Source organism: Tinamus guttatus, unplaced genomic scaffold (genome assembly GCF_059628265.1).
Source record: "Tinamus guttatus ecotype Peru unplaced genomic scaffold, ASM5962826v1 Tinamus_guttatus_pri_ptg000376l, whole genome shotgun sequence".
Taxonomy (NCBI): domain Eukaryota; kingdom Metazoa; phylum Chordata; class Aves; order Tinamiformes; family Tinamidae; genus Tinamus; species Tinamus guttatus.
Window position 1 is genome coordinate 1,194,176 of NW_028288910.1, and position 25,941 is coordinate 1,220,116.

General features: G+C 44.9%; 1 protein-coding gene across 2 annotated transcripts in view; it reads right to left on the reverse strand.

The window, feature by feature from the left end:
* Positions 1–3,273: 3,273 nt before the first annotated feature.
* TIPARP (TCDD inducible poly(ADP-ribose) polymerase) overlaps positions 3,274–25,941 on the reverse strand; it is a 33,989-nt gene continuing 11,321 nt past the window's right edge. For both annotated transcript variants that reach the window (XM_088530461.1, XM_088530460.1), the window contains exons 2-6: positions 24,439–25,439; positions 10,268–10,436; positions 8,558–8,739; positions 4,997–5,272; positions 3,274–3,925 (exon numbers count right to left, since the gene is read on the reverse strand). In XM_088530461.1, the coding sequence (XP_088386587.1) occupies positions 3,478–3,925; positions 4,997–5,272; positions 8,558–8,739; positions 10,268–10,436; positions 24,439–25,376 (2,013 nt within the window). In that variant the 5' untranslated portion in view covers positions 25,377–25,439 and the 3' untranslated portion in view covers positions 3,274–3,477. The remainder of the gene's footprint in view (positions 3,926–4,996; positions 5,273–8,557; positions 8,740–10,267; positions 10,437–24,438; positions 25,440–25,941) is intronic.

Genomic DNA, 25,941 nt, shown 5'->3' on the forward strand with positions numbered 1-25,941 from the left:
CTGGAAACGCCCCCTGAAGCTGTTTCCTGCTCTGGAACTCCTTCAGCCTCGTGTCCAGTACAGCCCGTTTGGTGACAATGTCCTCAGTCACCGCTTCGCTGTCCCCAGACCCCACCGGGGAGCGGGGCGGCCGTGACCACCCTCCTCACGGGGCCTCAGCGCCAGCCCCGGCTTGTGCTCCCCACAGGCCCGAGGCCGCAGTGCGAGCGAGCGCAGCCCCATGGAGCCAAGTGCGCAGCCCATGCTCCGCATCCCCATCCTGTGCTCCCCATCCCACATCCCGTGCTCCCCATCCCCATCCCGCAGCCCGCGTTCCGCATCCCGCAGTGCTGGAACTGCCCACGGCAGCGCAGCCAGCCCGGCCACCAAGGAGCTCCCTCTGCAAACCCGGCTTCTTCCCAATTCCCAGCGGAGCACCCGGCCTCCGGGGCTCCAGTGACGTGGCTTTACCCCAGGCTTCTATCATCACCTCCTATTCAAACAGTCGAGATCTTTATCACAACTACTCCTTTCTGTCTGGTCTCACCCTTGAATTCCTGACAAGCGACACCATCCAAGGGAGGACAGGGAAGCACTCTCGCTATCCCTTTGCATGCAGGCGCCATTCAGAGGTCACAGTGCAGGCGCTGCATGTGCACGGTGAGGGGGTGACAAATCCTGGCTCTCCTGCAGCCACAGGAGCTGTGAGGATGAGGAGGGGAGTGTGGGAGACCTGGGAATGACCATCCAGCCGGACTGTCTGTGCTCGCGGCGCCAGGGTTCCCGTTCCGCCACGCTGCATGTGTTTGATGCATGCGCACACAGAGAGCTGCAATTGCTCCCGTTGCTTTTCCAAGTTGCTGTTGAAAGATCTAGTGGGAATACTGACTTCCTGAGATCTGGATCAGGCCCCTGCTCCATTATCCCCCCCGAGCTGGTTCCCAGGGAGCACTGAGGAAGAGCTGGGTCCCCGGAGCCGCCTGCTGAGCTGCTGGGAAGCAGCGGGGCTGCGGGGAGGCCTGTGCCCTGCGCGGGGGCGGCACCGAGCCGTGAACCTGGTGATTCCAGGCACGTTCTGTTCCCGCTGGATTCTCCCCGGCCACTCGTGCGGCTCCGCTCGAGGCCGCGCAGCTCCGACGGGGACAACGAGAGGGGCAGCAACGGCGCGAGCGGGACGGGGAGAGGCCAGCGAGGACACCGCGAGCCCGTGACTGCAGCCAGGGACTTTTTCCTTCTTTCGCGCTTGCATAACGCTGTGGTGCAACGTAACGGTGGACTTGGCCATGAGAGGGGAATCAGGGCCTTTGCTCTCGCCACGGGGCCAAGCAGCTCCTTGTGGTTAGGGCTGAGCCTGCTTGAGAGGGTTTGTGCTTTGGGAACAGGTTGGCATGGAAACTCCATAAATATTGCCAATACACATTGGCAGAGCCTGTTGTCACCCTCAACCCTTGCCGTTATCTTAACTTGCTTAGGATGAGACTTCAGAAGGCCGCGGCAGGGGAGAGCCTCCTGGGCGGCTGCAAGGCAGCGGCAGCGCGTTTCCTTGCAGAGGTCTCCCAGCAGCTCCGTGGTTTCTCATCCCTTGCTGCTGCTGAGGACTGGGAGCTCCTGCAGCTCGGGACGTCCTTACGCTGGGAGCCTAGGGCTGTATCCCCGGAAAGGAGGGCAAAGCGCCGCGTCGCCTTGCTCAGCACGCGCTCCAGCGCCATCCGTGAGGGAAACAGTTTGGGACACAGACACGCCGGTGCTGGAGGAATTCCGCGTGCTCCGTGCCGTGCAGGGTGGCAGAGCTGCGGCCGCAGGACACAAGCAGGGCGAGGGCTCAGAGGCACCTCACATGGTGCCTTGTCACAGTGAGTGACAGAACCACTGAGTATGACCAGGCTTTCTCACCAGCCACCACCCATTTCCCCACAAACCTGAAGTCGTCCCTTGAGGAAACAGGCTGCAGGTGACAAGTTCCTGTGTTTGGTGTCCCCAGCGGTGCCTGCCATCCCCGCGCAGCAGGGCAGGCTCCCTCCCCGGCACACACCACCTCGGGCTTTCCTGCCCTCTTGGGCAGCCACGAGCCTCAGCAGAGGCTGGTGCTCAGCTGGAACCAGCTGCTTGGACGGTCCCCTCTCCTGCCCCGCCACGTCGGCAGCGAGGAGTGCGAGGGAGACGACGAGGGCTGCTGGAGACAGCAACTCACTCCCTCCCATAGCAACCCGCCCTGGAGTTGCTCCAGGTCAAAACATCATCAAGGTTAATCTCACTGGACTGTGAACCGTAACGCTCATCCTGGAAGCGAAATTTCATAACCCTGACCAGCCTGCGGCAGCTACGGCCCCGTTCCCGCCTCGCTCGCGCGCTCCGCCGCCCTGCCGCACGCCGACACGCGCATCGGGAGCGCTTACCTTGCGGGCGGCGGCGTTGACCGTCCGCGCCAACCTCTAGCATTTCTGCCCCGGGTCCCTCGCGATACTGCTGAAGACCCTCCGTTTCTTTTCCAGGTCACCACTAAAGGTGCTGAAGAGCAACTGAGCCAAGCATAGCTGCCTGGAAAAAAACATAAAACACCCTAATTAAATGAGGATTACATGTTCACAGGTATTTTGAAATGTATCAATTTTTAATACATTTAATATCGGCTTTGTTAATTTTAAGTGACAGTAACAAAAATCTTCATGCTTTAATCAAATGTAGGACCCCATCTCAAAGATCCCCTGACGGAGGTTTCTCTCCTGAGATGCCTGTTCCAGAAAAGCTGTTCCCTGCTAACGCAGTGCTGGACACGGCTTTGAGGAGCTCCCCATCCCCACGGCCAGACCAGAGCACGGAAAAACGGTAACGTGAGCCCAGAGCTGCCGCGAAGCCGTCCCGCTTCCAACCCTCCCAGTCCGGGTTCCGTACTGACCTCCTCGGCTTTATTTAGGGCTCATGTCAGCAAATGATGCGTGCATTTGTACTGGTGTATTAAATAATATGAAGTATGAGCAGAATAGCAGTTTTGTGACCTCTCTCTATCCTTTTGCTTGCAATTTTTGCCTAACTCTCTAAACAAATTAATAAAAAATGATGTTTAGGAGAGTGTCTTATTCAATATTCTTGGGAAAAAATGTATCTGGCTGTGATTATTTAGAAATGTCTGTCCGTCACATCTCAAGATCAGGGCCTAAACAATTTTCTCTCCACTGTAATATATACATACCGATTGAAATTATATGCACAAACAACATTTTTAAGCATGAATATTTACTAACATAAATAAACAGTGCTTTATAACAAAAGGCATAGATTTTCAACTATAAACAATGGAAAGATATTTACAATTTGCACATACATAATCAAACAGCAAGTGTACAATTGGTCACTTCAGATCTTCTTTTTTATATTTTGAGATTTCCTCCCAATCAAGTAATTTTAATCAGTTCTACAACGTCCATTTTTTCCACAAAAACTGCTACAAATGTCAGATAATAGAGTTTATTAAAATGAATAATTTAGCAGCACAGATTTTCAAATAGAGACAGTGTTGCTAACTTCTTCGTATTGGATAATAAAATAAGGATAGCTCTGATCATCATTGAAAATGACAAAAATCTGAGGTTCAAAGTAATTGTCCACACAGGAGTCGTAGAGGTCGCTGGTGATGCTGCCGGGGTTCACGGGCGGAGGTCTCCTCATGGTGTGGTTGCCCACTGTGTATCTTCCTGTCAGCACTTTAGCCAAAAACATGTAATGGACTCCTTTGGGTGACCTTTTGGAAAAGTTATGGGAATAGCTTGCCTTTCTGGCAAAGTAACTGCCTTGTCCAAACATGGTAGCGTGCTTCCCGCAGACCCGCGGGTCGAAGTTGTGCTTGCAGATGCCATCCACCACGTCCTGGGAGGTGCCATGGAACAAATGCCTCTCGTTCATTACTCTGTCGAGGCCAGTCATTTTTTTAGACATATATTCCTTTTTCCTGGAAGAGAAAATGAAAAGCATAGCTGAATATTCACTGTAGTTCAGCACATGAAGATGGATTTTCACTGCAGTTCTTGAAGTAAAAAGTATCACTATTATCCTCTGGAATACCAAAGCCATACGAGGAGACAGGAAAATATTTCTGCATGTATAACGAGACAGGACTTCTGTTTTAAAACAAAGCTTTTGTGTGCAATTTAATACTTTTGAAATGTTCTGAGCAATGATGCTGCAGGAGGCTGGAGCTCTGTCATCCCCAGGGCAGGAGAGGCAATGAAGCTTGGCAAGCGCCCGCTCCCCTCTGCATGGCACCGCTCCTCTCGGGAGCAAACCCGGCGTCGCGCGAGGATGCAGCGGTACCACGGCTCCCAAAGAGCCCCTACAGGGACACCGCTGTCACACAGGGGGACGAGGTGCTCTGCAGGGGCATTAACACTCCTAGAGTTAATATTGGAAGTTCCTGTGCTCACACAACCCATCCTTTGATCCCTCCTGAGATTTTGCATTCTTGAGAAGGGGCAGAGAATCCACAAATCTAATTTCAGATCCATTACTAAATGACCAAAGGATAATAACCTCAAATGCATCGTCTTGGATTTGGATGGAACGGGCTGACATTGAACCTGTGCTTTGCTGGAGCACTGTCAGGCCCCAAGTCCTGCAGAGCCAGGGCACAAATGGCTATTTTTAAAATTGCTCTTGTTTGATGAAGACAGTTCCTCCTTGGCTGGCTTGAAAGGGAATGGAAAGAACATCCCTGTATTTTTCAACTAGACACTCTAGATCTATTTTGAAGTTTCTGTGAAAACCTATTTTATAAACTTATTAATAGCACATAAAACCTCTTACGCAGGAGATTTCTGGACATGCAATCAGCAATATTTATTTTTCAAAGTTATTCAACTGAAGACTGCTTTTCTTCAGAAAAACACTATTTTGCTCTTCTGGAGTTTATGTGTTCAGTTTAATGATTGATTTATATTTTGCAGCTAAAATCATTTATTTTAAGGTACCTCTCCCCTATTACAAAAACAAAACAAACAACAAAACAATATTTGCACTATCTTACCTTTTATACTTCTCCCAAAGAAACTGGTTTTGCACTCTCAGAATCTTCAATATTTTGTATTTGGTCTCCGGCACAGTCTTGTGAAACAGATTATAAATGGTTCTGTAGCTTTTATCTTCCTTTGAAACAGGCACTTGGATGAAATCCTGAGATGGATCCATACTAATCCAGGTCTCAGGGTAGAAGTTTGGAAAGGTAACAGCAGTAGGAGATAAGACTTGTGACGAAACCGGTTCAGTTGGTGGAGAGGGCACTGGAGAATTGCCACCTAAAGTCCTAGTTTGGGAAGGAGAAAGAGTTTCTAATTAAACGTTCACAAACAGAAGACCTTCAAATTACATTTATTTAGTCATCAACATATCTTCAATTACTGCTGCTCTTTAGTTCTGTAACAATTTGCATATCTTTAATGCGTGCTTAAAAAGAATATGCCAACTATTTCTTCTATTTTAATATCTCCTGCATTCATTAAAATTAATAACAACACTTTGGCTTTCATGGGTGCAGTTGCACTTACAGAAATGGCACTGACTGGTGGTGACTTAAAAGCCTGCTTGTCATCACCATCATTATTCGCATTCTGGGCTGCTGACAAGAGCGGTAGTTACAGAAGGAGAGTGCAGGCTGAATGCTACCACGTACAACTGCTTCACAAATAAGCCACGACACATTAGTGGTGTTAACATGTAGCATAAGAAAATAACACTAATTTGTCAACATGTGACCTCATTTCCTTAAAACACCACACAAGGAGGAGAAACATGCCCACCTTCCTTACAGCATAAATCACAAATAAGGTTAATGAACTCCACAGGCAAAATGGGCAGATATTCTCTTGCAGTGATACATGCAAGATTCTATCCTGAACATACCTGAATATACCTGCATCTTCAGGAAATGTTTCACAGGTAATGCCAGCTACATTTAGGTAAAGAGCAGGGACTCTCTGGCTTATGTTTTATGTTCACCCAAGTAAAATCTGAACAAGCCTCACTCAACTGAATAATCCTTACTCACTGGAGTATTACTTATTTGATTTCAATCAAAATTCTTCTGTGTTTATTAATAGCTTTAAAGAAACCCAGAATATGGATTTTTCTAATAATCATTACTGTAACGGCAGCTACAATGTTAGCTGATTTACACAGCTGTGGTCAAACCCTCCCAGGTGCAGCACACTCGATGGCCCAATGAAGCTGGCTGCAGCTACATGAGTTTAGCATCTCTCAAAATCACACACTGAAGCTGTAGTAAAACAGAGACTGTCAGCAAAGCTAAGGCAATACCTTAATCCTTATTTTTCACTACGATCAGAATCAGGACTGCTATGACCAGCAAGTTCACGCTTGCTCCTTTTTCATATACCTTCGCAGTATTTCTTTGGGAATATTTGGTTTTCCCCGGTAGGACTGTACCTAAGAACATGTCCAACAACAGCCTGTTCTGAGGCTCTGCGCAGAGGCGCTGGCAGCAAGACGCCGCGGCAGCGCGGGAGCTAACGAGCACCGCGGCCCCGCGCGCGTCGAGGGCTCCCGGCGCCGCCATGCCAAGCTGCCACTTCAGTGACTAATGACTTCCCCCTTCGCTCACAGGACAATGTGTTCTAACTACTGGCCGCTAACAATAATGTTTCCAGCTGCGATGGTGAGATCACAAAAATGGCATTTTTATGAGTTCTAATCAAAAATGACTACAATGCAACACTTTCCTCACTCCACCTTTGATGGGCGAACACGTTCGCCCCCCAGTTGCGATAACAATAAAAACAGTGGAATGCTTTAATTGATCTCAAAAATTCTAAAATCTTTTTGAACATTCATTTTTATGGGACCCACAGCTGAGGGCCTGGCAGTCGCTAAAGAGGGTGAGAGGTGGAAAGCTGGACAATGCTTTGGCAAACAAAGAATGTGTGTATCCTGATGTTCCAAGACCCCAAAGGTACGTTACAGCCTTCACGTAACAAGCAGAGCCTAGTGGCAAAAGCTCCTTAGATTACGTTTGTTTCTCCTGAAAAGTGGAGAGCAGCCCCCATGTGAAGGGAGCCAAAACTGTGAAAGCCTTGGAGGTCCATGGTCCAATGGACATCCAGAAATCACACCACTCTGTGCGTGTTGTTCACTCCTGAGTGACAATTTTTGAAGATACTGAGTTCTAGTTGCAGCTAGGGTAGGATTTAGCCAACTCTCCTTCCTAGAGCTGCAGAATACACTAAATGATGGCTGAAGACTGTCATCTTTAAAGAAACTGACCAAGTACAACAGCTGTCGAGTGACATACAGGATGTTCTTCCAAACAGGACTGCCAGTTTCTAGTAGGAGGGTTTCAAAGAAGAATGCAGCACAAGGCTCCTCACATATTCTACCAAATTGGGTGATTGGCAAGGCTGTGCAAACAGGATATTTGCTTTAGTACAGTATATGCACATAGTTTTTAAGAAACAAGTTAAAACTCAGACTGTACTTATTATAAAGTCAACACCATTTTATGGTTAAGATTTCCCAGATAGAGGTTTGAGAGATTTGCTTCGGTAATTTTAGAGTTCAGTCCCATTTTCCATTTTCGGGAAAAATCTGACCTCAAGGTAGTGGGAATGCCAAGGCGCCACTTTGTCACATCCAGTCCTAAGTGCGAGGCCACAGCTGACTGGGAGCAGTTTCTTCACACTGATCCTAAGGAATTCACAGAAAGTCTGCCCACTGTCTGTTAGCCCCTACCACACACTCTGCAAATACATTTCTGGTCATTGTGGGGAGAGAAGGACCTGGGATTATTAGCTTTCACCTACAACCTTTCTTTAATCTTCTGTCCTCCTCTAAGTAAGCTTAAAGGCACTCCTAGAGCTTAACCCGTGCTCTGACTTGCAAGCTGTTTTGAATTCACTGCTAGGCCCATGCCCATTATTTGTGCCAAGAGTCACTTTAGAGCTGATGTTGAGTACTTTTACTCTTTCTGTTAATGTAACTAACACTACTTCTCACTAAACATTTCTAGTTTGTGACTAAGGAAATCTAAATTTTGCATAAAACAATCAAACAGCTGTAAGAATATTCTGAAATTTGTTCTTCTATGAAAATGTTCAACAGCATTTTAAAGTGTTAGCCAACAGTAACAGCATTTCGTTCTACCTAAAGGTGGAGTTGGACAAAGCTGCCACTTCTAGTTTTAGTAACCTACTGCTGAATAGCCCAAATATTCTGGAATTTTTCCAAGGAGTAACTCCATGATTTTGATTAAGGAATATTTCCACCAAACACTTTTATCCCATTTATTTTTATTGGAACTGAACACATGCTCACAGAACCTCTCTCTTTATGCAGGAATTCCTGAATTAGGATTTCCTATTTGCAGACAAGCAACTACTCATCTGGAGAACAATAACATATGGTTAAATCCCAAATTTGTAAATAGTTATAGTGGCATGAAATGAATACGATTTAGTTTTTTTTCCCCTATCTTCTGACTTTTCTTGACAGGGACACAGATTTCCTTGTTCACATCTTAAGGGATACAACATGAAGGAACATTTGAAATTTGAAGTTTTCGTTTTGCTGCGATACCTACTGTAAAAACGGCATGAGCACAACGCATGAACGAAGAAGGGGCCTCCTCTTGATTTCTCTCCTGAAGCATGCATTTTGCTGGAATCCATCTTTGATATTTAAGATATACTGATTATGCCAGGTAACAAACCGAACTTCTTTCAGACCCCGGCAGCTGGCTTCTTCTATCAGTCTTACAACAGGCTGTTTGAGAAATATTAATAAAACATACTAAATATACACAACATAAATTATATACTCAAAAAGAAACAGGCTTGCTGGATGAACAGATTTAACACAGGTATTTAGAAAAAGCATCCTACCTATTAGAGTATGGAAGTTCAGGAACTACCTGTCAACCGCAGCAGTGAGGACCAAAAATCTATTTTTAGGATCCAGATTGACTTATTTATTAAAGGTGATTGTATAACCTGGTCTACAAGACAGTAAGGCACTTTGGAGGTTCACATCCTACTGTGCAATACTTTGACAGACAGATAAATAAACCAGAAACAGCAACAAGCTAAATGGTAGTGTTAAGAAACTTGCAGAAAGATGTTTCCCTTGTCTTAAAACCAGATTTCTAGAAATTAGAGATGACCTTCTTGAAAACGACATGGGCCACTTTGCTCTCAAATCTGAGTCTCATTTGCTCCAGATGTTATAAGGGCTGATTCACGGAGCAGTCCAGCAGTGCATAGCTCTGATTCTATTACTTTTTCTGCAAACTGTGTTCCATACCGAAACGCACAGTCCTCTTCCTCAGAGTATCTCTATTTAAGTAACTTTCCCAGATGTTTAAGACTTTAGAGGAAAGCAGACTGAAAATATAAATATATTACCCAACTTATTTTACAAATGGTCCACGGTTCTATTGGAAGCAATTAATTCCACTTTCCGAGTACCAGGGCATTTTGAAATTACAGGTTGGAGACACGTCGCAGGTTTAGCAGCTGTGAATGACACCGAAACACTGGATTGTTCTGTAAAACCAGTCGGACACAACCATCTTATTTCTCTTGAAGACAGCAGAAAATGCAAACCTACAGGTTCCGAGTGCGCTCGGCCGCCTCGCACACGAGCAGGGAAGGAGGGCTGTGTCGGGGACACTTAGCAGAGCCCCCGGCCGCCTCCGCACGCGGCAGGGCAGCCTCGCGGCACCTCCGCTCGGCTGCCCGGGCAGCGTGACCGAGCCCAGCAGTTCAAACGCCACACTCCACCCCCGGTGACTAAACTGAAACGAATGGGTGTTGACGGGAAAGCTGTGCACGGATGGTGGATGGTCACATCGAGAATACCTAAACGCTACCTTCAGCTTGCTGCTGTTAGTCACTCAGCCTCCACTTCCTCGATGATATAACACGGTGCATTCCTACAAGTTGGGTTAATATTTTAAAATAGTTTCCAAACCTCTCTTCTCTAGAGGCTTCCTACATATACCCTTAGCAACAGATCATGTGGGAACTTGGCTGTAGGCTGAGCTCTTCGCGGTCATAAGGGGCTGAGTGAATTTAAACAATTCTGAGAAAAAGTCTTTGGTCTGTTATAAATTAGACTCCCAGTTGGGCAGAAAACTCTCTCCTGTCAGTGAAAAGCAATGGTCTCAAACATTATAGAGCTATTACTCCTCTTTTAAGCAGAGGCCAAGTAATATTCAGACCACCTGAGGACAAAATTCTAGTGCAGTTTTGCCTTATAGCCCAAAAGTGCAATTTTGGAATGTGTTAAATACCTCAGAGTATTCTCTCCAACCAAAGTGGTCCCTGCAGAAGTATTTCCAGACCGTGAAGTAGTTGGAGCTGGAGCTGGGGCAGGAAGGTGTGGACAGCCTCCGCATTTGGTCAAACTCAACAGTTTCATATAATTTCATAGCATTTAAATCCACCCAAAATTCATGTCCCCTGCAAGAAGAAAAAAAAAAAAAAAAAGAAAATTCTCAGCTTTTGCAATGTATTCAAAAAGCATGCAGAGATATCAAAGCAGACATTCAGCAGTGCAGTTAGACCTTCTCAGAGGCACCCTGACCCCAACTGTACTCATGTCACACAACCCCAATGACCTTAAAGATGTTCCACGAGTTTGAACTGGCCACACGTGACCAACCGCCTGCCCTCCCTTGACCGGTCAATGTGGAGAGCGCCGTGGAGCCCGGAGCCCAGCTTGGCTTATACTTTTTGCATGAGAGAGTACTGGGTTCAGTTGCTGTATCGGAGCTGTGAGAACACCAACAGCCACATGGATGACAGGGCAGCAGCGCCTCCAAGCCCTTCTCAAAGATTTTGACCAAGTCGTTGGACTCCTGGAGGACTCAGAGCCCCGACACAGTGGTTCCTCCTGCACCCCAAGGACTCTCCTGCCCTTCACTGCAAAGCAGAGATCACCTGTACTAAAGGCATACCAGATAGTCAGGGCAGTCTTAAGCAGTTCCTATGGACAGTGGGGAAAAAACATGGTCTTTGGCACAGAGAAATGACAACAACAATCAATATTCCTAATCCAGTGATTCTAATTCACTATGAACTGATGGAAAAAACAATATCCATATCCTTGACATTTTCAGCATACTATCTAAACAAATACAACACACAGCCATATTTGATGAAGCAGTCACATACTATCCAAAAGGTTATCCTTGCAAAAGTTAGTGCTTCAGGGAAGAAAAGAAAATGTAAATGTCTTCAGATGAGGAGCATCTGCTGCCTATCCACCAGAGTTCATTTATCTTTCATCATATGCAACAGAAGAGAACTGGCAAAATATGAAAAGGAAAAGTGATTTCACTATTATGGAGCTTTGGCTGAGGAATATGGGCTTGTCTTCCAGCCAGAAGTACCACTACTACAAAATCAAAGCTAATAGGCAATTTCATGTAAAGTGACTGGTGTCTCAAAGGGACATAAACTGCAGACTGACTCAGGGATTATATCCTGTGTGTACAGGAGAGAACAGAAGTGTGCTTCCTTTTTTCCTTTACAAAGAAGTCAGCTTAACATTGACCTTAGAAAAAAGTTCAGCTATTTCTAATGTTGCTTTATTAGTTTTTTTTTTAATCTAAGTAAAGCTTGGAGTTCTAAAACTATACTTCTCATCAGTCAATCACAAGTCCCTCATTTACTAGCAAACAAAACCTTAAAACAAGAAATTCAAAGAAATGAAAGTAATAAATTCATCCCTTATAAAAGCCAATTTTTAGAACAACTAGGATTAACATATTTTCAAAATAATGCTGTTTACACCATTAGTTTTCCACTTTTATAAATTATTTACTAGTCATTAGCTTACTGGTTTTCATTAGCAGCTTATTTTCTGAAACAGCTTTTGAAACCATAGAAAATATTTTCTTTGAATTCTTAACAGTAAGCAGAACTAAAGCTGATACTTGAAATTACAGTTTATTTTAAAAACTTTGGTCCATTAATATCATAAACATTGAAATACTGTGTATGAAATTTGCCACATCAAGTGACAGCTATTTTCAACATCAATAGGGCGTTATACATACTGATTTGCTTGAGAATAGCTGCAATTTTGCTAGCTCTTTCACACTGTTGCTGGTACGACTGACAAGTTTTATTGTAGCATTTTCATAGAGAACTAATGAAGAGCTCAGACTTTAAAACATGATGATCAGCTGCAACTATCCTTCATTTCTCAATAGGAGTTGCAGGTGCTTAGCTGTTCTCAGTATCTGTTATCATTAATTGCAGTTGGATTCTGTCATCTGCACAGGAAAGAAGTTTTCCCTCATCCTGGGGTGCAACTTGCTGAGGTTCAGCACATGCCTGTTGCCTCTTATCCTTTAGATTGCTTCCTTTATTTTCAGTAAACTTGAACATAGACTTAAAAGAAAGAATAGTCTCAAAAGTTTTCAAATCAAATGTTTTAAAAATGCAAATGCAAGAGCTACTTTTTAAAACCTTTGGGGAAAAAAGCACCTCTAAAGTATTCTTTCTTCAACTCCACCAAAGCCCAAACACCAAGTTGGAACCAGGATGAGTTTTGGCCAATTCATTGCTGGGATGTGACTGAGACCTTCCGCTCCAGGCAGGAACAAACCTGCCCACACTAAGAATGGCCCCAACCAGTTACTTTTCTTCCCTTTTATGCCAGGAAATTACTATTGAAAAGGACCGGTTCAGTAAACACGGTTCTCTAGAAATTGTCACACAACGCCACTAATTAAGATGAAATTTTGTCAAGAAGACCCTGTAGAAAGCCTCACAGATCGTGCCCTGCTTGCGCCAACGGCATACGGAGCGGCTACGCTGGAATCCCAGGTACGAGAGGAGCCAAGGAACTCCGAGCAGGAGGCGCAGTCGGCTGAGCCGGGCCTGCCCCGGGGAGGCCGGCACGCTGCTCGAGGCTGCCGCAACCCGCAGCGCGGTTCATCGAGGAGCAGCGCGGACAGCCACGCTGCCCAGGGACACGCGGCTCTGCACCAGCCTCACCTGGGGTTACAGTCTGCATCGCCCCCAACAACACGACGAGCAAGGCAAAGGTCAGACACAAGTGATGAAAGACAGAGTTATGCACAAGTGAAAGCTCTAACCAGAGTAAGTGACTGGCGCGAAAACACTAAAATTAAATGTAGGGCTTAAAAAAAAATACCAAGGGATGAAAATAATTCTGCAGTGAAGAAATAACAAAATCACCCCACCTTACTGGTATGCAGTCAATTTGTTCCATAACAGCAGACTACAATCTACATTATTTGAAGACAATGTGTGAAATCATGAGGAAATCATCTCTGTGAAATACCAAATTGTATTATTATCTGAAGCAGTTGCAGACAACACCATGAGCATGATATTTTCAGTGAATTTCTTCATGAAAACATTTTAATGCTGTTTTAAAAGTATCTCAAAACCTACATGCTCTGGTCATTCTGAATTTCAGGACCAAATAAAACTACCATTTTTGAGAAAAGCAAGTTTTGGGAGATTGATATAGTGAGTCGAACTCTTCACTTGTTTCACCTGAGGCAAGAATCCCCCCACGCTGTGTGGATATTTCATGAAATGTCTACACAAGAAGGTAATTCTTAATGCAAACCACCTGCAATCTGAGCATTCTTTCTCAGTTCGTTCAGTTTTCAAGCCAAATACTGTAAGAGGTTTCCATCCACACCAAACTCCCTGATCTCTGCCAAACTGCAACAAAATGCAAACCCTTTTTATGTATGTATTGTTTCCTTTTAAAGGTGTAACCCAGAGTTTCAGTTAATTTTATTATAATTTTGTGTTTCATGTGGTTATGATGAAACAGATAATGAAAATGTTTGCAGTAGTTCTATAAATGCAAAGTAAAGGGAATCTGAAAATTGAAATATCCACCCCCTATGCTCTAAACATAATAAAGGCAACTGCTCACAAGTTAAGTCCTTTTAAAGTAACCACATATTGATTAAGATCCTAACAAGTTAAGAAAAAAGTCCTTAAAATTTTGAATACCACAAAAGAAACTTCATAAGTACTTGAAAAGTGCCTGGCTGCTGACACATGGCCTGGATATTTGTACCGTGCACTTAACTGTGTTAAAATAGCGAGCGCGGCGCGCAGCTGCAACGCCGCAGCGGAGCAACGGGGCTCACAGACATGCTGTATGCGGGAACTGCGGCAAGGCAGAACATTGTTCTGAGATGAACACACTCTGAGACGGCTGTTCCTACTGCTTTTATCGCAGAGCGTGCAGATCTGCAGGAAAAACTCTTGAAAATCCACCTTAATGGCTACATATGCAAAAAGCATTTGAGGCCACCCATTTTCTAACTGCAGTGCTGGTGGGGAACTGTATGGTTTTACGTAGCTTTCTTCCGGTATATGATAATGAGAAAAAAAATATGGTATATAATAATGAGGAAAAAAAAATCAATTTACTCTTTTCAGAGCAGGAAAAGTTTACATACAATTTCAGTAAAACAAGTTGCAATACTTTCTCCTGCATTAAAGAAAATCCATCCACAGCTGAATTTGCATCAATGTATCTTGTTAGACTCTACTCCAGACTGACAACGTTGGTAGCTAATGACACCTTATAATGAGGACAGTTTTGCTGAAAGCTAAACAAATTTTCAGCAAAATCTGTATTGAACTTGAAGTTTTAGTAATGAAAGAAATAATTTAGCAACAGTTTCACCCTAGTGTTTGCTTTTTTATACATATTTTTTAATTTTTTGTAGCTCAATTTTCTGCCTCTCCTTTATCAGGTCCATCGCCCCCTTAGCAAACTGAGGACGGAGCAGCCGCAGCTCAGTGACCTACGCTGACAGCTCGCTGGGATAAGGACGGGGGCATCGAGCACCAAGAGCAGATCCTCACCCTTCCAGGGTTCTTCTTGCACGCCTATGTACAACCTGAATGTGACGGATCCAAACACAGTGCATCGAAGGGCTTGTTTCCTCCTTACTGAACCGCGAGGATCAATTCATCTGACTGCACAGGTCGCCGTGTTTCTCTGAGCAGCCCATCTTTGGGTGGCCGCCTGTTACACAAATAGAGCATTTGTCCTCGGGAGACTCCCACGCAGCCAAGGCCTCCTTCCAACCAGCATAAAATACTCACGAGTCACCGTGCAGCTGAGGGATGCAGAAGGACAGCAGGTCTGGGCAGTCACAACCTGGGCTATCTTCAAAGTTGCTCTGATAGTAAGAATTCCTGATTAGAAACCAAAGCCATCCTTTTTAATTATGTCTTGAAAAAAAAGATGCGGTCGAGATCTTTCTGAGTCATGTACAATTTAAAAATTGGTATGGTATCCTCTCTCCCTTCCCCTTAGCTGTGCACAGGGAGAGGCTCAGCAATTTTTTTTTGAACATAACACAGCAGACTCCTCCTGAAACTAAGACTTCTGTTAAACTAGAAATGTTTTTAAGAAGTAGCATTTTTATATTCAACATTAGTGAACAGCTTAGAATCTACTTCCCAGTATTTTTAATGGCAAATTGGGTGACCAATAAGATACTCCCTTTCTTTAAGAAGTTTGACTCATGTAAAATGTATATTACTTCCCTGTTTATTTACATTCTTTAATGATTTATTACTATATTCCTAAGTATTAATCTCTTAAAATTACAGCATGCACAGGCATTCTTGTTCAGATATGCTAAGAGATATTCAGCAAGTAGTTCAACAAGAGCTCTTCAGTTAAAGTGTGTCCTCTGTGCATTAAAAAGCCTTTGCAAACTTATATAATGTAAAGCCAGGAAAACAAGTGAGTGGTGATTACAGCAGGCGACCGCATGATGACATTCCTAGGTGTACCTTTACGATACCACTGATGACAGCAAATGTGACAAATGTACCTCTCAGCTGCCCCAGGACATACTATGGGACAAGGACCACAAATTTGGGATTCAAGAGAAATGAGAAGGCTACACGCTGACAATTATGCCTGATGTGTTTGTTAGCATGGCATCACTTTATCTTCCGTATACCCATTTACTGCTTCTGAGGTCCAGTGTAAATGTGAAACAAAGTCTTGATCCAAAATAAAGGCCATCTCACAATGTACAGAGCGCTGATAACAAATGGATTTGGAGGAGGAAACCACGAGGAAGTGAGAGCTGCATTGCATCGCTCTGTTCCTCAAAGGGCACCCAGAGAACAAGCAACCAGCAGCGGTTGCGTGGCTGCACAGCGAAGGGAACCACAGCGATGCTCACGTGTGGCGCTGCTGCAACACCTGAAACACGAGGACAGCAGCACAAGGAATGCGTACAGAAACGGGAATGGAAATCCCTTCTTGGGAACACAGATGAAATAGACCTGTGCCAACCATTCCTGCCAACTGCCTCCAAAAGGGGAGCTCCACGGAACGGAGTCCAGTGCGCCTCTGTAGGAGTTTTAGGGCTAACATGACAAAACGTTCCCTACTGTTGTTCCTTGCAGCCTGGGGAGTCTATGTGGAAGCATCTGCGTCTGGAGAACAGTGGAAAAGAAGATGAACGTTACAGTTTGTCAGATGTTTGGGAAAGTGGGAAATTTATTCAAATTCCTTGGTGGGGCAAAGTGTTATTTCCATCATGTCTTTGCATCATGCAGCAGGAACAGCCTTCAATAGAGCTTAAAACTTGTAATTAAAACAGTGCTTTTTGTCTGGAGCACCTTCCAGCTGAAAATACCAAACCTCTCTGCAAACACCGTAAGACTCTGCCTCACTCTGCTTCCGTAGCAGACTGTTACTATCTCCAGTTTACCCCGGAAAGAGAGAGGCTTAAATAGCTTCTCCGAAGTCACACTGAGAACCTACGACAGAGATGGCAGCAGAGATTTCTCAAGAAATTCTCTTCAACAACTAACCATATAAAGCTCTCTGCTTATTATATAAAGCAGTTTAATGGGATCATTTCCATTAAAAGATTGAAAATATTTAACCCTATTAAGAATAGGGCAAAAATACATAACCAAATGCTGTACTGTGCGACAGCAACAATTCCAAGTGAGACTTCACAAGTGTTCTCAAAAACACAGCCTGGCCCCCTGAAGAAGTTCCTTTTCTTTCTGTACCCCTACTATAACAAATAACACACCCAATTAGTTGCTTCAGGACACTGACCCATACCAACAAGTCACCATACTGGGGTCTTTTGTTAGATCAATGTGGTCTGTGAAAATAAGGGTGATCTGGGCTTGTTCTTCCTTGCATTCTTAAGAATTTAAACCTAATGGGCAGGACCTTTATGCTCTTTCCATTTAATATGACAAATATTCTGTATCTTAAGATACAGAATGATTTTTTTTTTTGGTAAATGCTATGAAAATGCATGTGCTTTCAAACCCTTCTCCTAAGTTCAGTTACATGTCATGAATCTTACCACAGAGTTCAGGGGAAAAAATAAAGAACAAAAAAGCAGCACACCGAACAACAAAGGTCTGTACAGGAAATGAAACTCAGTTCCCATCAGAACAGCTGTGATGCGAGGCAAGATTGAGAGCTAAACACTACTTAGATGATGAAACTGCTGATTTTCTCTCTATGACTAAACCAGTTCCTCTCTGAAACAGCAATAATCTAAAAACCACTCTAGAGAACAGATGAACTTAAAAGATCCAAATGAACATGAAGACTATTCGTGCTTAAGGTTGCAAGATGATTTAAATCAAATTCAGTTACTATGAGAGATAAGAGAAAAAAAAAAAAGGCATTTCCACTTTCTGATGACTGAAAATTGGAAACATTTCATCTTATTTGGGACAAACAGTTTGAAATTGTTGGCTGTGGTCCAGCCTTCGTGGATGCAAGTGAAACGGAGACCAGCTCCGTTGGCAGTAGCAGCAAACAAGCACCTGGTAACACCGAGCCAAGTGACCGTCTTTCTTCAGCAAGTTTTTCATAACTTAGCAATAAAAATACAATGAAGTCCTGGAGAGCAGCCACAAGGAGTTGAAAAGAAAAGTGGAGTCCTTCCCTCCCAGGGGCACCACGGCGAGGAGCAAAGCGCAGGCTGGTAAAGAAGCTCCATCTTATCAGTATCTCACCATTCCTAAACTGGAGAGAGGGATGGCAGGTGGAGGGACAGGAAATTAGTTTTACATTTTACTTAATCTGTCTCTGTCTCGTGCCATACTGCTTCTCACAGCTATGATCATACGTCATGCAGACCAGATACAGCAAGAAAGATGCAGAGAAGATAAAGATGCTGCAGAAATATTTACATCCACAGCTAAAGACTCCACCATCAGAAAATCTCTTTTTCTAGCAGCACTGTAGTTTTACAGCTTATCTTCTATTGCACAAGAAGCAGCAAGAGTTGGTGGAGGGGGTTTCTGACTGTAAGTGCTGGCCGAGCAGGGCAGGGCAACACCAGTGCGTGGCTGTTCTGTTCCCGTGCTCTTCCCGGGACACCCGCTGCGGGCCAGGCCTGGACATGAGGTTCTGCGCTAAAAACGCCCTGTGGTGCGAACGGCTATGAAGTTCTTACAAAATCTGCAGCAACGAGGACTTGAAGCACATTCAAATCTTCCGAGGATTACTGCGTGTTCCATATTTCATAATTCGAATCCAAGCTGCACCTTCTGTTTGTACTAGAGGATAAACATGGATGTCCTTGTCTGAGGTACACTGCTGGTTTCAAAGTTTCAAAGGTCTCCCAGCCGCCCCAGACGAGGGGATGGTTCGGAGAGGGTTTCTGTTTGCTTTAATTTTTGTATCACTGCGGCCACAGGAAGTAGCTGTAAAACCGATAGGGCAAGCGGGCTGCAGCGCCCGGGCCGGGCCAACCCGCCCGGCTGACCCCTGCGGGGGAGTAGAAACCAGCACCTATTTGAGCGTGTGGAAGAGCGCGCCCTGAAACACCCCGACACCATGAGCAAAAGGAAAGGGGGCTCTGACTATTGCTTCAGCAGCTTTGCTACTGTCCAAGAAGCGCAATTTCTTCATTTGAAAATGGAATAAACAGAGAGAGAAAAAAAAAAAAGCCACTCTTTTCCTAGCTTTGCTGCGGGGTCAGCAATCTGTGGCAGATATCCCAGAGCCAGCACCTGCACAGCTTGGACTGACAAGCAAGAGCACTGGTAAAGAGAGGGTCTTCATGCTGCTCAAGAGAAAGATTCATTTACCAAAAGCTGCAAAGCGGAACACAATCTAAAGCACTCAAGTGACTTTGCAGGCTAAGGCTTCATTTTAAAAAAAAAAAAAAAAAAGATGCCTGTTTCTTCTTTTTGGAATTCTATCCAGTTTCAGGATTAATTACTGGAAAATACCTCTGAGACTTATTACAAAGACACTGCATCCATTTAATCAACACTTAACAGCATGCTCATGTGCAAGTGAAGTCTAACATTCACTAGTGACCACCAGTTCTAGATGTTTCAGTTTCTGAATGTCCCAAACGGATGTTTCAAGTGCACCTCCTCCAAATGGGGCTTCCCAGCAAAGGTATCTTCTCTGGAAGAGCTGACTACAAGGAGTAAATTTTGTAATTATTACCCAAATCAAATTCCTACCAATTTCAACACACACATGTATTAACCGAGAAGAAACTCCAGGATCACTGCTCTTGCTAAGCAAATAATTGTACAGACTCTTTGTGTTCCTCACCCTTACCGCCCCGGGCAGGCAGACTGCTCCAGTATCACGATGGCTGGATTACCTGTAAGCAATTCTTCCCGGCAATCTGTCTGAAACAATCATAAATCTTTGTTTCAGAAAGGACTGTTTTATTAACATGAGTACACACAGAACAGACTGACCTCAACCTGAAGCCAGGTGACAGCTGTTTCCAAAACTGTCATCTGTTTACTGACGTGAAACCAGGAAAGGTATATACAAGTGATTGCTACTAATTCCCCTGACAGCTTCGTGCAGCACTCCAAACCTCCCCTAGATTTGTATAGCTAGAAGCCAATTAGTTTTATTTCATATGTAAATGGTGCCATAAAGCAGGGCAAATACAAATCCCTTGAGACGCACTCTTACAAAGCACAAGGCATGCACTTCTCAAATCACTTCATGTGCTTTTTCAGTTGGTGTCTCTGAACTGCATTCCTTCCAGTAAGGAATTCAGAAGTTCAAAACCACTCAGCTGTGTACATTCAAGAACCACCACCCACAAATCACAAGCCAGTACTTTTCAGCTGCTTTCTCATCTCCGGTGTTATCAATAACAGGAGTTATCTCATACGCTGTGGCAGCTGTGCAGATCAGCAAGATAACTCTGTAAATTTAACTATTCAGTGGGTCACAGCTAGTCAGAAGTCCCTGAACGAGAGGGACGAGGCCACGGGGCTCTGTGGTTTTAAAGTCAAGCCTGCACCTTGTAGCAGCACCCTGTGAAGCCCAGACCCAAGCAGAGCGCTTTCCTGGGGCTTGTTTTTGTGCTGCCTTCCCTTCTCTGCCCAGCTCCCTCCGCACGCCAGCTGATAGAGCACTGGGTCAGAGGCAGTATTGACGCTGGCTGGGCGCGCGCGCCGCGCGCCCTGGCTCACCCGTCACCCACGGCGTACGTGCCGGGCGGGCTCCGCTCTGCCCCAGCCACCAGGCAGCTCACAGAGCACACGGAGCTTTAACCACACTTGAGGCTTTTACTGCTCCCACAAATTTGACTGAAACTGTATGTTAGGATTCTGGTGTAATTTAACACAGACCCAGATGTAGCTGGGGGTAAAAGAGACTGAACAATCACGTCAGCTTCAGATTTCAGAGAGCTTGGCTACAAAAGATTGTTGTTTGAACTATTACACTTCTTACAGGGCTTTTTCCTTACAGAATATTGCTAAATAAAAAATTAAAGTAACTCAGAGATGCTGCTGTTTCATGGGAGTTGCGGTATGCCGGGGCACAGGCAGTTGGACAGACACAAGGACATCCCTCTTTGCCAAGAGCAGGATGGAAACTTCAGGCGAAGTCTGAAGGCCAGGAACTGCACAGTTGTTTGAATCACATCCTAACGCAGCAAGTCATGATGTAAGTATTTTGAAAAGCAACAAAGGCATGATCGGACAGGTGGGTGTGCAGGGAGAAACAGCTTAGTTCTGCAGCCAAGTATTTCCCCATATTGAAGGGCATCTTAAAATTCGACAGCTTGGACGCTCTTGTTGCTGAGAGCAGCACTTGGCCTTGGGCTCTGAGCACCAGGCTGAGGCCTCTCCTCACCCCAGTGAGGTGCTCCTATCCCCTCCGTGGTTAGAGATATTGGTAGGTGGTTATAAATTCTTCATAAATTTTAAGAAAGGAAAAATATAAGGGAAAAATTAATTTATCACTATGCTATATATTCAGTTTGAGGATAAACTGCAGTAACTGATTATCTGAAACAGCCGTATGCCAAAGAAGGAATTAAACAAGCTTTACCATTTTTCCTACTTTAAGATCATGTCCCTTTAGGTAAAAAAAAAAAAAAAAAAAAAAAAAAAAAAAAAAAACCAGCTGAACGTTTGTTACCCTGCTCATCTCAACAGCATGGGTATGAGGCTAGGTTTACATAAACAGCTACCTGAAGAAACTCATGTTTGGATTCAGAGCTTATTCTCTGGCTGACCAGTGGCCAGAAGCTCTCGGACGGCGCCGCTTCCCCGCGGCGGGCGCAGCGATGGCTGCAGCCTGCGGTACCTGCTGTTATGCCACAAACTGCATCCAAAACAAAAGAGCACAAGCAGCTCCCGCCCCTGGTTACTAGTCGGGCGTTCTTGGACACGCAGACTGCTGAAGAGGCGTTTCCGCGTTGTGCGCAACCTGCACAGAGAGGCCTGTAAAGCCAGTCCGACCACCAGGATTAGGAGCTCCAGCCAAATACCGTGGTCACCACGTGAACGCGAGCGGCTCCGGCGTGGTGGCCAGTCCCCGGGCAGGGCTCGCCCTGCTGCTTCTGCGTCTTGTTGCCAGGACGCCCAACATCGCAAGCGGGCGAAGCGGCACGTGATGACCATGGGGACACTAGCAAGGCCCCCGCACCGGCCAAGCCAGCCATGTCTGAAGGGTCAGGAGGCTCTTCTCAGGCAAGGGGTTGCATAAAAGACGACTCACTCTGATACACCTCCACTTCAAAACCTTACATCAAACCATGTTACGTCTAAGTTTTTAAGGAATATCAGATTCACTGTTTGCAACTAGCTCTAGTCTTAAAAAAGAAAGTTTCATTTCTACGTTCTTACTGATACTTATCTAGAAACCCCAAAGATACATATGTGAGTTGCAGAATTTGCCGATTTCTAATTCCACAGTAATTTTTTACATAACCACAGGAAAGGCTGAAGACTCTGTAAATTTATAGCAAACCCTCAGCTTTGTATTCAGGTATGATTTCGTAGCACCAATGGATGCAATTATCTTCTCAAGGTCATTTAAGAGAAGGAAGGGAATTCAGGGTGCAGAATCAGCAGGTGTATAGGGATACCAAAATTGGGTTAAAAATGTTTAAAATCACTTTACTCTCAATAAACTGCTTCTGAAAAAAGTCAGGCAAATGTTCCTGGGTAGCCAGCTGCTTAACCTGGGCGACGCTAGTTGACCCTGCAAGAACCCGTCGCGCGGCAGGGGCGCCCGCAGAGCGCGCGGCAGCCGTGCCCCGGTGCTCCCAGCTTTGGGATCGCGCTGCCTCTCCGACTTTAGTCATGGTAACAGAATGTAACGTGGTTGACAATAATCCCGATAAGTTCTTCCCGACCGGCTCGGACAGACGGAAACTCAGTGTACCAAGATGCCAAAATACTCACCAGACTGGAAACCTGCGAAATACACGTGCAGGCAGAGCACTACGCAGCCAGCTTTGCAGCATGGGGAGAGGGCGATTAAGCAGTGGGGAAGCATTGTTTCTTTTAATCACTCTTGACTCCATAATTTAGAATGGATAGATCATGTGTGTAGCAATGGATTCTATGATATATGCTTGACAAAATAAAAAGGACTTTTCACTCATTTGCGCAGAGCTCAAATTTTAATGACTTGCATGGGCTTGTCTTATTCCTCTGAGCATTTGTTTTCAGAAATCTTTTGAAATATCTGGAAAAAATGCACGTCTCTGCTGTGGATTTATTCTGCTCTGCAGTTACAGGTGTTTTTTTTTTTTTTTTAAATATACTGGCATATTTATCCAAGGCAATTATATAGAATATGATTATTTCCTATATTGCATTATTTATTTCTTTTTCAGTATGGGATATCTATATTCTGGTATTACCTTCAACAGAAAGGATTAAGTCCACATGGGAATCTCAAAGTTGATAAAACTTGAGTTTCCAGGTGTAATGCAATACCTGGTCAGGTCAACGCAAAGACTTGCACTGATCTTGACCATTAGATTGGGCCTCTGATGCCCAATGGGAAACGTCAATGTAGTAAATAAAAATAAATCTGCCCTAAAACATTAAGGAAGAAGGGATAAATTTTGGAAAGAGGAAGGGGCAATGAAAAATCCCAAAAGACTCAGGTGCCCAAAAAAAAAAAAAAAAAAAAAAGAGTTTTCCCTATACGACTATGGAACTGTCATTTTGAATCCGACTCTTGCTAGAATTGCACCAGAGGCTTAAAGAATATGATAGGGCAGAAAAGGTATGAGAAATTTGTATTACACATTTCCTCCAGAAAAAGAAAGTGTTCAGTACTCAGAAAACTGAGAGTCCACGCCCTGCACTCACAAGAACAGGGACTACCTAGACCCGATGATCTTGTCAACACTGTCGCTCTCCATTACTATTCAAAATGAGCTACAAAAGCTGAAAGGAGTTCTGTTTCAGAGCTCAGCAGGCAGGATCTAGTCCAACCTGAGAACACAACCAGGGACACTTGCTGCTTGCCTACTCATTTTCTGAAACTAGAAAACACTACTACACAGAGGAAGCAAGAACTTCTAATGTACACTTCAGCATTTTTAGGTGAAACTACGTAAACAGTAGATCAACATTTTTGAAGGTGTTACCCAGGTAACTCCTAGTGAATTAGCTGAAACATCACCATAAATTATCAGCTATAGGAAAGTGAACACAGCATCTAATTTTAGTTCTTTAGAATGTAATTATGGCAATTGTGCTTGCATCGCATACAGTCGTTTCAGAATCACAAAGCAGAAAGCACTGCTGCATCATTCCCATCTCAATGACTGCAAAGGCTCGTTCATCCCGTCATGTCAACACAAGACAAGGCTAATTAGGAACATCAAGTACAACTTTGCACAACAGTCTCTCATGGTTCTCAGTTTTACAGAATTGAGGTTTTCTCCTTTCACATGCTTCAAGTGCTTCTGCTGCGAATAACACCCTGCAGATATTTAGCAACAGTTTTAATAGGTGTGACAATTTTCTGTCTGTGGCAAACTTGCTATATATCATTCAGTTAACATCACCACAGGGTCTGCAAAATACTTGTATACTACATGTCAAAGGAAAAAAAAAAAAAAAAGAGTATTTCTTAACTGCTTCTTGGCTAGGCACTCTTGGCTTTGCCAGTAAGGGAGTAAATTCAGGTACCTACCGGTATTTCACTTTGATCCTGTCATTATCAGGGTTGCAGTAGAGTCTTTCCAGATGTTCCTGGGAATCATTGGTCACGCTTTGCCAGCTCTGAGTTGCTGTCCTTCTCACTTGCCAGTGATACGGCAACACCGTGTGATGTTTGGGACAGTCACTGCCATAAACACAAGTGCCCTGCAGGAAATCCACACAGATTTCTACTCCATCCTCCTGATGGGTGTGATACTGCAGTTGGTTCAAGAGCTCAAATACCAGATCCAGAGAAGCTTCTTCACTTTTACCCTGGAATATCCCAGCACTGAATTTATCACTTGGGTTCAAGTTGTACTGCACTGGGCAGCTGTTCTCTTGGAATAAGCCAGATGCATAGCTTTCCAGAATCTTGTCTGGGAACAAGGGGCAAGCTGCAGCATCGCTAGAAGGTGCATGCAAACGATGATCCTGGAATGATTCGTTACTAGCAGTAGCAGCAGTTCCAGGAGTAGTTTCTGATGAGAAGCCTTGCTCTCCTGACTGGACCTCCTGCTCAGGATGCCCAGGAGAAGGATGAGCTGCTGGCAGTTTACTTTGCACAGCTGGAGCCGTTGGCATCAACACAGTCACATTACCTTCTGGCTGGGGGCAAGAAGAGCCGAGTTCCAGAGCCTTTTTCACAGCAGGCTCACATAAATCACTATCACCACCACCTTGGCCGCGGGGCACAAAGACTCTATCCAGCGCTCCAGCTCCCAGCAAACTGGTAAAGATTGGCCGCAAAGCCCGGAGAGTTTCTGTGTCCAGTCTCTTCTGCACTTGCTGCTTCTTCTTGAAGCAAGGCTTCACTGGGGGGATTTTTTCAGACAGTCTTACCCGAGGAGGAAAGTCCTCGGAAGGAGGGCACTTCATTGCTGGGCAGTGAGCCTGCTGCATGACACACGCTGGCTTTGGTTCCGTGTCCATCACACACAGACTTTGCTCTCTCCAAATCACTTTCAAATGTCCCAGAGCCTCACAAGAATCAGTCTAGGGCAGAAAGGAAAACAAGACAGTTAATCTCTCTAATTGCTCATGGTTGACACGAACAAGATCACCCCTGGAGAGGATTTCAAGCCAGCAACAGCAAACTCCTCCCCTCTCTGTGACTGTGGGTAGCCCCTAGGCACGTAAAGCACAAAACCAGCTAAACTCGAGCTAATTAATCCCAAACACGCACTCATCGTCTTCTCACACACGATGTCTCAGAGACACTCAGGCACGCACGAACAGTCCCGGGAGGGGCAGGAAGGGGGGGCGGAACTGCTGCCCTCCTCCCTGCGAGGATGTTTATTACTAAACAGCACTCGGGCTCGTTAGACTCGCTAAGGCAAGCGCTGTGTCGTGCTGCCTTGTCTCACGCCGGACCCCAGAACGGAAGCGTGAGCAGGCGCACGGCCTCGGGCGCAGGAGGTGAACACCACGCTCCAAAACACTCACACACCGTCTCTTCCTTCCTCCCTCCTGACAGACAGACCTACACATCCCTATT